Source organism: Anopheles coustani, chromosome 2, assembly GCF_943734705.1.
Source record: "Anopheles coustani chromosome 2, idAnoCousDA_361_x.2, whole genome shotgun sequence".
Classification (NCBI taxonomy): domain Eukaryota; kingdom Metazoa; phylum Arthropoda; class Insecta; order Diptera; family Culicidae; genus Anopheles; species Anopheles coustani.
In genome coordinates, this window is record NC_071289.1 from 23,568,512 (window position 1) to 23,582,698 (window position 14,187).

At 39.0% G+C, this 14,187-nt stretch overlaps 1 protein-coding gene across 1 annotated transcript; it reads right to left on the bottom strand.

Annotated features, from left to right (window-relative positions):
- Positions 1 to 1,161: 1,161 nt before the first annotated feature.
- LOC131264109 (chondroadherin-like) lies at positions 1,162 to 2,007 on the bottom strand. Its single transcript, XM_058266397.1, has one exon. The coding sequence runs from the start codon at positions 2,005 to 2,007 to the stop codon at positions 1,162 to 1,164; it is 846 nt and encodes a 281-aa protein (XP_058122380.1).
- Between the last annotated feature and the right edge of the window lie 12,180 nt (positions 2,008 to 14,187).

Below are 14,187 nucleotides of genomic sequence, written 5' to 3' on the forward strand. Positions count from 1 at the left end.
CAATCAAACGGTTCGGTAGCGATGGAGTTCGCATGAAAAAATGGTTCGCATTTTATCTCAGTGGAAGAACGCAACGAACAGTTTTTATGAAACCCTATCGAAAACACCCTTGGAGTTCCACAAGGAAGTGTTCTTGGTACAGTGTTGTTTATTATGAATATAAACGACATGAAAAAAGTTTTACAGTCATGTAGAACCAATCTTTTCGCGGACGGTACAGTCTTGTTTGTCTTACGGAAAGATTCAAAACAGACCAAGGAACTTTTGAATGTCGGTTTAGATGAAATCAGGAAATTGGGAAAATGTCACCTCAAAAGTGGCAAAAAAGTGTGGTGTGATTAGTAGATTGGGCAACAATCTGATTTTTTTCCGAAAAGTTCGGCTCTACAAATCGTTAATATCACGACACTTTGATTTCTTTGCATCAATTTTATTTCTCGGCAATCAAACACAGGTACAGAGACTTCAAAGGTTGCAAAACAGAGTCATGCGAATGATTTTGTGTTGCGGCTGGTATACTCTTTCGGTTGTTATGCTCGACGTCGCAATGGATGTCGGTCATGCAGCGGATAGTGTTCCAAATTGCAGTATTTGTGTACAAAATTTTGAAAGGCGTGGTTCCAACGTATTTGGAGGAAAGGATAGTAGTTGGGACTGATCAGGTCCCGTAAGTAGTACTGGTGGGTTTCACCACATTATCAATCATTGATAGCTGGCGGTGTTAACCAAAACTGTGCGAAAATACCTGCGCTACTCCGGAAAGTGGTCCGCTTTTGCTAGTTGGGAAATCTAAGATGTACCTCCTTGTGCAATTGATGGCGACCGTTGTATGAATGGAACAGAGTTGGATGCGATTGTTCTGGAGAGTAATGCCCCAATGCCCCCTCTCGTTTGATGATGTATATTTAATATCGCAAGATACTTTCGTTCCTCTCAAACCTATGTAGGGGTGAGCGATAAGCGAACTCATCATCATTACAAAATATTCTGGAATTTTCAGAAGTGATGAAGTACGATTTTCAATGTATTCAAATTCCTCTTGATGCTTTATTTTATTATTTAATATGCATTTTTACCAGCTAAAGAATTCGTATTTAAGATTTTTATTTCCAGCAAGTAAATTCTGCCACACACAATATTGAATTAGGCTCAATGGAGCAGTTACACAATTTTGATTAGTTTATATATACTGACCGGCAAGCTGTTGTTGCGTAGGTTTTCAGCTACACTGTTGTCAAAATGTATCGACTCCAACAGTGGCGGAACCTTTCCGTCAATCGTGAAGGATTTGATCGGGTTGCCGATGAAATTGAGACTGTCTAAATAATCTAGCAAAGAAAACCTGGCTATCGAAACGCTCGATAGGTTGTTGCGGGCAAAGTTAACCGACTGCACGTTCGGCAGCTTTTCCAGGCATTCCGGGGCGTTCACCAGTTGGTTTCCTAGCAAGATAATCGAATCGATATAGGGCAGAACGTTCCACTGGCACAAATCAAGCGTTTGGAGCCGATTTTGCCAGAGTAAAATAGCACTGATTCGGGTGTTGGTGAACCGACCAGTGACCACTTCTATTCCGTTGTTCGAGAGATCGATGATCTGAAGCTGGCAGAGAGGAGAAAACTCATCCCATACGATACGTTTCAGTTTGTTCCAGCCGAGCAATAGTTCTTGCAGGGACTGCAGACACTCTGACGAATCCGTGCGAATGATGTACGTTATGTTGTTATGCCGAAGATCTAATATCTTCAGGTTCTGATTTCCCAAAAATGTCGTCAACCGCACCTCTTTAATAGGAGAAAACTGTATTTTCAACTGAACCAAGTTCATTAAATTAGCAACAGAAGCTGGAATACGGTGCAAATCACTCGCCACAATCGACAATGTTTCAATGTAACCGTTCGCCTCAAAGTCGGCCTCGTGGAGTCCTGAATCTATGACTTCAATTCTGACAACGGCTAAATTTGTCGGTACGATTATAGCCTTTATTGCAGCCGACTCGGTAAGCATTACGTCAGTTATCGAAGGAGGAAGCGCTGTCAGCAAGTAGTCGTCCAAAACCGTCGTTTGGAGACCTAAAAAATGCATGCCGCGGATTGCCGGAGACACGTGCCGAAACACATATCGTCCTTCTCCATGGGGATCGTAGTTTTTCAACGTGCAAACATGAGAACTCTCTTCGTGGCAGTTGAATTCGAATGTCAAAACCGGACACATCGACGAATGTGGCCACTGGGCCATTCCTAGCAAAATGAGAAGACTAACAATGACGATTAGGTTTTTTACGATTGCACTCACGATGGTTTGTGGAAAACTCGGCAATAAAATAACACAAATTACCTTCCAAGGCGAATTGATTCAGTATTCATGTTAGCGTCCAAAAAAGGGAACCTTCCTCACACGCAAGTTTCGAACTACACCAAACTTTCTTCAACTCTAAATAGAACAACGAATAGTAATGACTTTGTAATAAAACGATTGGCGTATTAGCTGATCTTTTTTTAACACGCTTATGAAAGAACGTGCGTTACTCATTGTGCGTAACATGTGTTTAGACCAGCTGTGATAATAGCTTACAATTGACACTAAACGGCGCAGTTCTTTGGGGATTGTAGTCATGGGTCAATTTTATTTCAACACGTTGACTGCCAAGCGTTTTCAGCAAACTTTTTTAGTACAGTTTTTTTATTAAATTTGTTTATATAATGTATAAAACCGACGGTATTCTAAGGCTAAGCAAAGACTTAGCTTCGCAAAAAAATAGTTTTAAATAAAACTATAATTTTTATGTTGCATTTTCATTTACTTATGTGACAACAACGTGTTACGGGTAGGCCGGGAACTTTGCACTAAAAAGTGGCCAAACTGGTTGAAAATTCTATAAATTCTTCTTCTTTGCGCAACGACCTTATTGATCATGCCTGCCCCATGAAGGGCTTACAAGACTTTTTCCCTTTGAGTACGCAGATAGTCAGTCCTCTCGTACAGGGGAGGGCTGACGCTATTTTCTCACCGACGCTACCTCTCGGCTGTCCCGAAATTCTCATCGAAGACATAAAATCGTTTTCCAAATTGTAACGAAATCATATTAAATAGATTTAAATATGTAGTTATCTGCAAGGCACTCCTACATGCAAACTGCAAGTGAACACTACACATCATGGTAGTAAGCATGTAGATAAGTGTGTTAGTTTAAATTAAATTAAAAGTACAAATAAAATAATTATTATCAACTCAATTGTGCTTTTGGGTAAGAAGTAAAGATTAGGAAACACAAAACAGCTAACTAATTGCTCCATACATATAATTTTACTCTTTCGCATGCATTTTATCAAATCATACTTTATAACTTCCTTGAAATGAAATGTTTAGTACAATAAAGAGTTGGGTGATATCTACGAAAAACACAAAATCTGCAATCCATGATTATTCTTGTAGTTCGCACGATTCGTTCGTTCGACCATCTGTCGGCGTGATGAAGATCAATATGAATATCACTTTATCATAGAAATTGATCAAATTACCGGTGATTTAGTACTCATCCTCGAATGAAATTTACAGTTCGTGAAACCAAATTTACAATGAATTTTTTGACACTCAAAGGGAAGCCAATATTCAAAATGAAAATAAAATGAATGAATTAGTTTCTATCCATTACGCACGAAAGCGATGCTATTAACTACGCAAGTAATTTACACCCATAACTACGGTCAAACGTTAGGTAGAGTTTAGTTAATTATTTAGCTTTGAATGTTTGGCTTTGATCCTTTTGAAATGTTTTATTACATTCACATTAAGTTATCCGAATCACATTAATTTATTACGCTACCGTATCGAGAATTTGTGAGGCATCGCCGTTGTAAGCTTCCGCCAGATAGAAGTTTGGGGTTTTGAGGCATTTCGCAAACATTCTTTCCGTTTTACTAAACCATGTACAATCAATCGGATTATTCTCCATCACCAAACCCTCTACGTTTTCTGATACCTTATCCATATCAAGCTCACTGATGAGGTTATTGATTGCATACACTGCCAAAGAAGAAACCGGAACATAAGAGAGATCTAGGGTCTCCAGACGATTGTAACCAAGATATATACTGTTTAAACTAGGAGGGAATTCTTTGTCATTCATGTTGAAGCTGGATAAATTATTAAGACCGATATTTAACGCTTCCAAATGCTTAAGCTTCGCCACGGACCGTATGTGAAAGTGTGTAAAACGGTTTCTTTGCATATGTAGGATTTCAAGTTGTGATACATTTTCTAGACACCGTGGTACATCTGATAACCTGTTGGAATCAATGTCCAAAGTCGTCAGCAAAGGCGTTTTCCATTGGCAAAAGTCTAAACGAGTGAGATAGTTTCCTGTCAGCACTAAATCCGATAGTAAAGAACTAGTAAAACGTCCAACCACTAGTTCGATTACATTTTTGCTGAATGAAGCTGCTCGCAACCGAGAGCATACACTAAATAGCTCCAAATTAAGCACTTGAATCTGATTTTTATCTAACTGAATTTGCTCCATGAGTAGTTTACAAGGAACCCTTGAACTATTAATGATGTAGCGAATCTTATTTTTCTTTAATCTTAACATTCCCAGAGAAGGCGTTGAACAGAATGGAGCCAAGTCTAACGTTACGATCGGACTCTCGGATATATCGATCTTTGTAGCAGCGTGTAAGTAGCGAAATGATGATGGTATTTCCTTTAGAAAACTGGAATATATTCCCAGCTGGTTTAAACAATTATTTTCCTCAATTTCGATGATTCTTAGGCGCGAATTCGAGACTCCCAGACTTTTCAGGTTGCATTGTTTGGGGAGTACTATTTTTTGCACGACTGGCGAGTTTTCTATTCGTATGAATTCCGCGAACTGACCAACTTCGCTCAGGAACTCTTTAGTAACGACAGTTGTTCGTAAGTTTTCAAATGCCAGCCAATTAATACCAGATGCAGGCAAATGTCGAAACATCAACATTCCATCCCTTTGAGGCTTCAGGTTTTCGATTACGCACCCGTTTCGACACTTCATTCGGAAAGCTACGATGATGCTAAGGTAAGACACTACTGACAGCCATCTGTAATGAAAAAAGTATTTTTAACTGGACATGCTTTAAATGATGCGGTTTTCCTTAGAACCTTTGTAAAACCATGAATGAAAGGTTCATGGTGAGTCGAATATCTATACAAAATTAAATGTCCCTTTGACAGGGGCAAGTAGTCATTAATACGAAACTAATCCAATAAAATTAGCGTTGAAGTTTCTGCTATATGATTGCTCCATGCCATTAAATACCTATTTTGACCAGTATTTTGTCGTAATCGCCCATTACAGCTTCGCACATTACATTACTTCGTGGTATCGTGTTCGACCGGTTACAGGACGGTTATAATAGGACTGACTATTCACGTACACAACGGGAACTAGCTTAGTAAGCCCTCAATGGAACAGGCATGATCGAAGACGGGGTTGTTACGCTATTGGAATTGGATGGTATGAAGCTATGCTAAACTTATTATGTTAATGTATAATTTCCTCAAGGCCACAATGGAGGGGGTACAGTGTAAGGTGAGGATTTCGAACATGCTGTCGAACATGCCGCCCGGAGCCGGCTCCGGCTGCCGACTAGCTGCTCCGGACGGTTCCGGACGGAATCGTGGGTTTTACTAAGCCGGAATCGGAGCCGGTTTATAGATGCTCGGAAGCGGTTCCGGACGGTGGGTGCGGTTCCGAGAACCCATCACTAGCGTACACTCGACTAAAAAGCGAGGCCGCAAGGATTGGATTGATGATCAATGCGACGAAAACAAAGTACCTGCTCGTCGGAGGCTCTGACAGTGACAGAGCCAGGCTGGTGAGCAGTGTATCAATGGACGGCGACGAACTCGAGGTAGTAGATGAGTTTTGCTACCTCGGCACTGTCGTAACTCCGGACAATAACGTGAGCTGCGAAATCCGGAGGCGCATTGTTCAGGGGAATCGTGCCTACTATGGTCTCCACAAACTCCTGCGGTCCAGATGGCTCCTCCCACGCACGAAGTGTGCCATATACCGCACGCTGATTAGACCGGTCGTTCTTTATGGGCATGAATCTTGGACTCTGCGCACGGAGGATGCCAACGCCCTCGCAGTCCTCGAGCGACGCGTGCTCCGGTCTATCTTTGGCGGCGTGTGTGAGCAGGGCGTGTGGAGGAGAAGGATGAACCACGAGTTAGCTGAGCTGTATGGCGAGCCGGACATCCTGACGGTGGCGAAGGCCGGCAGGATTCGCTGGTTGGGGCATGTCATGAGGATGCCGGACTCATGCCCCACCAAGAAGGTGCTCACCAGCGACCCGCCCGGCTCGAGACGACGAAGAGCTCAGCGAGCTCGGTGGATGGACCAAGTGGAGCAGAACCTGCGAGACATTGGATGCGACCGGGGTTGGAGGGCTGCAGCCATGGACCGAGCAACCTGGCAAACGATTGGTGACCAGGCCATGTCAGCACGACGTGCTCAACTGCGAGCGGACCAGTGAAGAAGAAGAAGAAGAAGATGTCAAACAACATACGAAAAATGATCAAAATGCATTTGCTTGGATTTGCACAAAAATATTGGGAAAAAGACTCCGAGGCAGGCTCTTTATCATGGCGGTCATTGTAAAGGCTTTAATGGTCTGTGTGTGCAGATCACAAAAGGTGGATATATGAACTTATATATTTATCAAACAAATGATGCATCTTATCTTAAGTTCAATATAGAAAAATAAAAAAGTTGGAGATGCCCTGAAACGGGTTCAACACCCTGAGTTATGATAACGTCTGCTGTTACAGGATAATGAATTCTTTGTACATCGCTTCATGTGTTCAATGAGAAGGTTTCCAGACTACAATGTCTTTATTATCAATTGGTACTTCGCAAATTAACACATTGAGGAGGCATTAGGGTAGAAATGATCTGCAGAAATAGAATTTTTAATTAAGTTATCATTTACTACTATTCCTTTACGACTGTCAATTTCCTAATTGTAATAGCACAAAATATTTTGGAATTTTCAGAAATGATAAAGTACTGTTTTCAATATATTCAAATTCCTCTTGCTGCTTTATTTTATTATTTTAATATGCGTTTCTCCTCACTGAATAATTTGTATATAAGATTTTTATTTCCAACAAGTAAATGCTGCCACACACAATATCACATATAGTCACAATACAATATATAGTTACACAATTTTGATTAATTTATTCGTACCAGCCGGCAAGCTGTTGTTGCGTAGGTTTTCAGCTAACCTGTTCTTGCTAACCTGTCAAAATGTACGCTCTCCAATAGTGGTGGAACCTTTCCGTCAATCGTGAAGGATTTGATCGGGTTGCCGATGAAATTGAGACTGTATAAATTATCTAGCAAAGAAAACCTGGCTATCGAAACGCTCGATAGATTGTTGCGGGCAAAGTTGACCGACTGCACGTTCGGCAGCTTTTCCAGATATAGGGCAGAACGTTCCACTGGCACAAGTCAAGCGTTTGGAGCCGATTTTGCCAGAGTAAAATAGCACAGATTCGGGTGTTGGTGAACCGACCAGTGACCACTTTTATTCCGTTGTTCGAGAGATCGATGATCTGAAGCTGGCAGAGAGGAGAAAACTTATCCCACACGATAAGTTTCAGTTTGTTCCAGCCGAGCAATAGTTCTTGCAGGGACTGCAGACACTCTGACGAATCCGTGCGAATGATGTACGTTATGTTGTTCTGCCGAGGATTTAATATCTTCAGGTTCTGATTTCCCAAAAATGTCGTCAACCGCACCTCTTCCACAAAAACTGTGGAATGCACAACAACGTATCGGCTCATTTGATACTTATCTCATCTCCTCCAATGACAAAAACCGGCATGTCCCTTCCGGCGACGTACTTGCAAAATTGTTTGATAGATTTCCCTGAACATAAATAATCAACATTCATATGTGTTTAGCAACAAAGCTCTTTTCTACCACCCAAAAAAATACATTCAACTCCTATCAGAACCAAATATACGTGATCTAGGCGATCACTTGTTGATTAATCGAGATGAAATTGTTCGATTATCTGTGAATTCGAACTCGTGATTTGTCACAATTTTAATTGCTATGCGTAAGGAGGAAAACATCATCCCACAATTTCGTTAAGATTGGCCAGGCGTTTTTTTAGTTTTAGTTATAAATCGTATATTTGATTCCGGCTTTTCCTTAGGGAATTTTAAAATTTTCTTTTCTTTAAACCTTTCATGAATAAAAACGAACAAATAATCCGATTACAACGTCAAGATTGGCTCAGCCGACTTTGAGTTTTAGCGTTAAAAACAAACAAACACTCATCTTTATAAGTTTCATTATTTTATGGAAAAAATCCTTCATTGAGTTTTTTGGATTTCTGGCTTTTCCTAGGAAATTTTCTAACTTTCATTGTTTTTATTGGGCCAAAAGAAACAAATCATCAGAAGACTTCGTTGGGATAAGTCCAACCGTTTTTTAGTTTCCGTCAGAGAGGGTTTTTTTTTAATATGGAAAAAAGCCGCTTTTTCCGAATTTTCCTATTCTTTCCTAAACCTTCTTTGGGTAAAAAGGAACAAATCATACGAAGACGTCATCAAGATTACTCCAGCCGGTTTTGAGTTTTAGCATCACGAACAAAAAAACATTCATTTCTATAGATACAAAGATTTTATCGTGACCCCGTCAGCCTAAAAGGGTCGACCATGTGCTTAATGCTTAGGATGGATTCATACAACGGCAATCGCAGTTGGATCGATTCACTAAAGGCCGTGGGAGCCTCATCGCAATAAATGAGGCAAAACAGTATGAAAATTGTATAAATTAATGTGTCTAATTTAACGAGGAGGTATTGAAACAAGCACTTTTGATTTAAATTTTTTTCCTTTATGGTATAGTACTCTTCCTCGAATGAAATTTACAGTTCGTGAAACCAAATTTACAACGAATTTTTTGCCACTTAAAGGGAAGCCAATACTCCAAGTATTGTTTCAAAGGGGTCGTCGGCCGAAACACCTTTCAGTGCGTTACTATGCGTCTACACGGCGCTGCGACTATTTGTGCTCACCAGAAATGTCAAAATAATCATACAGTAGCCCAAGTCGGGCATCATGTATTTCAAAAATGTCGTGGCGGCTCTGGCTCGCAGTGTTGGTCGATCTGGCCAAAACTTACAAAACATAGATAGATCAAATACAAAGATAAAAACTAAATGAAAGAATGAGCTTCTGGTCGTTAGGTACGGAAGCGATGTTATTAACTACGCAACTAATTTACACCCGTAACTACGTTCAAACGTTAGGTAGAGTTTAGTAAGTCATTTAGTTTCGAATATTTGGCTTTGATCCTTTTGAAATATTTTATTACATTCACATTAAGTTATCCGAATCACATTAATTTATTACGCTACCGTATCGAGAATTTGTGAGGCATCGCCGTTGTAAGCTTCCGCTAGATCGAAGTTTGTGGCTTTGATGCATTTCGCAAACATTCTTTCCGTTTTACTAAACCATGTACAATCAATCGGATTATTCTCCATCACCAAACCCTCTACGTTTTCTGATACCTTATCCATATCAAGCTCACTGATAAGGTTATTGATAACATACACTGCCAAAGAAGAAACCGGAACATAAGAGAGATCTAGGGTCTCCAGACGGTTGTAGCCAAGATATATACTGTTTAAACTAGGAGGGAATTCTTTGTCATTCATGTTGAAGCTTGATAAATTATTTAGACCGATATTTAACCTTTCCAAATGCGTAAGCTTCGCCACGGATTGTATATGAAAGTGTGTAAGACGGTTTCTTTGCATCTGTAGGGTTTCAAGCTGTGATAAATTTTCTAGGCACCGTGGTACATCTGATAACCTGTTAGAATCAATGTTTAAAGTCGTCAGCAAAGGTGTTTTCCATTGGCAAAAGTCTAAACGAGTGAGATAGTTTCCTGTCAAAATTAAAGTCGATAGTGAAGAGCTAGTAAAACACCCAATCACTAGTTCGATTACATTTTTCTTAAATGATGCATTTAGCAACCGAGAAGGTCCACTAAAGAGCTCTAAATTAAGCACTTGAATCTGATTTTCATCTAACTGAATTCCTTCCATCAGCGGGATACAAGGAACCCTTGAACTATTAATGATGTAGCGAATCTTATTTTTCTTTAGCGTTAACATTCTCAGAAAAGGCGTTGAACAGAACGGAGCCAAGTCTAACGTTACGATCGGACTCTCGGATATATCGATCTTTGTAGCAGCGTGTAAGTAACGAAATGATGATGGTATTTCCTTTAGAAAACTGGAATATATTCCCAGCTGGTTTAAACAATTATTTTCCTCAATTTCGATGATTCTTAGGTGCGAATTCGAGACTCCCAGACTTTTCAGGTTGCATTGTTTGGGGAGTACTATTTTTTGCACGACTGGCGAGTTTACTATTCGTATGAAGTTCACGAACTGGCCAATTTCGATCAGGAACTCTTTAGTAACGACAGTTGTTCGTAAGTTTACAAATGTCACCCAATAACTATCAGAAGTAGACAAATGTCGAAACATCGACATTCCATCCCTTTGAGGCTTCAGGTTTTCGATTACGCACCCGTTTTGACACTCCATTCGGAAAGCTACGATGATGCTAAGGTAAGACACTACTGAGAGCCATCTGTAATGAAAAAAGTATTTTTAACTGGACATGCTTTAAATGATATGATTTTTCTATATAACCTTTGTAAGACCATGAATGAATGGTTCATGGTGAGTCGAATATCTATACAAAATTAAACGTTAAGCTCCATAGAATAGTTTTCGAAACCCTTCGACAGGAGGAAGTAGTCATTATTCCGAAGCTAATCCAATAAAATAAGCAAAACTGACTCATTAGCGTTGAAGTTTCTGCTATATGATTACTCCATTAAATAACAATTTTGACCAGTACTTTGTCGTAATCACCTATCACAGTTTCGCACAACACATTACTCCGTGGTAACGCGTTCGTGCCGTTACAGGATGGTTATAATATGATTGCCCCAACTACATCAAATGACGCATCGTGCAACGCTCCATTCCAAAATTAGCATTGAATTTTTGGCGCTAAATGCAAACGGGGTTTTCGGTTTAAATATTGCAAATTCAAATTCGCAGTAAATTTTTTCCGTTTATTTTTATTTTCTTTACGCTTAATTAACTTTTGGAAATTTAATGGGTCTGTAAAATTTAAGGCTAAATTATTCGAACAGGTTGAATTTAAATTCAATTGCATACATATCCATACGGCCGATTCTGCACAACAATTATTGTTATTCCTGCTATTGAGTTCGCCAAGCATGTAGGAACATTAAGGTATTCGGGCATTCATTGTAGTATCTGTTAATAGCTCACCTGTCTATTTGTAGGTTCACAGAAAACCAGTCCTGGCTGGGGATATCATGATTGTTCATAACCACCTATTCCTCAGCTTTCTTTTCAAATGTTTGTCTTCTGCGGATGGAAATTATTCTCACCTAGTGTTATATACGCCTTTGCAATCCACCACAGGAAACACATGCCAGGCTGAACCGATTTGGAAACATAAGACAGCATCGAGTTTCGCCAGGAAAGGTTCTTTTTCGCAAAAGTGTCTTTGTCCTTGTTACGCAGCACGGATACTTTAAACGACGTGGGCGAATCAAAAAGACCACCTTGGCGGGGTGATAAAATAATCCCTTAACTCGTCCTGTTTCGTACTCTTATTTTCTAGAATTAAAGTCAACTAAAGCTTCATATAAAATTGGATGATCAAAGTGAGGAGCTGTAATGCATACGTTTCATTACGATAGTTCGTCAGCCTCCGATTAAGTACGTACGTCGTAAACACAGAAGACCGTGGGCATCGGGCTAAATGGTGGCAACAACAGTGTGAAAATTCTATATAAAATTCTATATTCTATAAGTTAATGTGTTTAATTTAACTCGGAAGGATTAAAACATGTTATTTTGATTTGAATTTGTCTCCTTTATAGTTCTTCAGGGTATGAATAATATAAAATAATTATTATTGATCCTGATGATTGATATTGTTTTTCTTTCCCAACACATCTGCGATTGGTGTTATGTCTTGAACACTGCACGCTTTTAATGCATAATTCCAATGATTGTTACTTATTCATGAACTTAGTTATGGCTCATTTGTAAAAAATATCGCCTAAGAAATCTTTGTAGACTCAAAAATAAGAAAATATTTACAGTTAGTATTATTAAATTTGCATAATTCAGAAAAGTTTTTCGAAGAATGTATGTAACATTTACAGCTTATGTAATCTTCTCTTTCAGATTTGTATCATTTATTATTATTGTGACTATTATTATTATTGATTGAAGACAATATTCTCATTCATTCACAACGGGTAGCCAAAAGAACGGATGCGGATCGAAGACATGAAATCGTTTTCCAAATAGTTTTGAATTGAAGGCACTCCTACATGCAAACTGCGAGTGAACACTACACATCATTGTAATAAGCATGTAGATAAGTGTGTTAGTTTGAATGAAATTCAAAGTATAAATAAAAAGAATTACTATTGTATCGTGACTCGTAGCTAAACGCTGTAATTCAACACAATTGTGCTTTTGGGTAAGAAGTAAAGATTAGGAAAAGTACATAAAACAGCTTACTAATTGCTCCATATATTTCATTTTACTTAGAATGGTCATTCGCATGCATTTTATTGAATCATATTTTATAACTTCTTTGAAATGAAATGTTAAGTATAATAAAGAGTTGGGTGATATCTACGAAAAACACAAAGTCTGCTATCCATGCTTAACCTTGTATTCGCATAATTTTTTTACATGAGCACAATTAATTCGCTTGTCTCGAAAATCGGTGGAAAACCTTTTGCTTGTCCACCACAATATGTCGGCGTGATGCAGATAAATATTGATTATCGCTTTATTATAGAAATTAGACAATTTAATGGTGATTTTGTACTCTTCCTCGAATGACATTTACAGTTCGTGAAACCAAATTTACAACGATTTTTTTGCCACTTAAAGGGAAGCCAATACTCAAAGTATTGTTTCAAAGGGGTCGTCGGCCGAAACACCTTTCAGTGCGTTACTATGCGGCTACACGGCGCTGCGACGGCTGTGCTCACCAGAAATGTCAAAATAATCCTACAGTAGCCCAAGTCAGCCATTTTGTATTTCAAAAATGTCGTGGCGGCACTGGCTCGCAGTGGGTCGATCTGGCCAAAACTTACAAAACATAGATAGATCAAATACAAAGATAGAAACTAAATGAAAGAATGAGCTTCTAGTCGTTAGGCACGGATGTTATTAACTACGCAACTAATTTACACCCGTAACAACATTCAAGCGTTAAGTGGAGTATAATAAATCATTTAGTTTCGAATAATGGACTTTGATTCTTTTGAAATGTTTTATTACATTCACTTTAAGTCACCCGAAGCTCCATCACGTTACGCTATCGACCACTTTTGAGCTATCGCCATTGTAAGCTTCCGCTGGATCGAAGTTGGGGTTCTTAATGCATTTTACAAACATTCTTTCCTTTTTACTCCACCATGTACAATCAATTGGATTATTTTTCATGGACAAAACATCAACTTTTTGTGATACCTTATCCATATCAAGCTCTTTGATAAGGTTATTTTTTACATACACTGCCAAAGAAGAAACCGGAACATAAGAGAGATCTAAGGTCTCCAGACGATTGTAGGCAAGATATATCCTGTCTAAACTAGGAGGGAATTCTTTGTCATTCAACTTGAGGCTTGATAAATTATTAAGTCCGATATTTAACGCAGTCAAATGCTTAAGCTTTGCCACGGATCGTATATGAAAGTGTGTAAAACGGTTTCTAAGCATCTGTAGGGTTTCAAGTTGTGATAAATTTTCTAGACACCGTGGTACATCTGATAACCTGTTTGAATCAGTGATCAAAGTCGTCAGAAAAGGTGTTTTCCATTGGCAAAAGTCTAAACGAGTGAGATAGTTTTTTGTCAAAATTAAAGTCGATAGCGAAGAGCTAGTAAAACGCCCAACCACTAGTTCGATTACATTTTTCTTAAATGATGCAATTAGCAACCGAGAGCATACACTAAAGAGCTCTAAATTAAGCACTTGAATCTGATTTTGATCTAAGTCAATTTGCTTCATAAGCAGGCTACAAGGAACCCTTGAACTA

Excerpts from the sequence above, each read along its gene's own strand:
- LOC131264109 (XM_058266397.1), bottom strand. The coding sequence starts at position 2,007 with ATGCTTACCGAGTCGGCTGCAATAAAGGCTATAATCGTACCGACAAAT.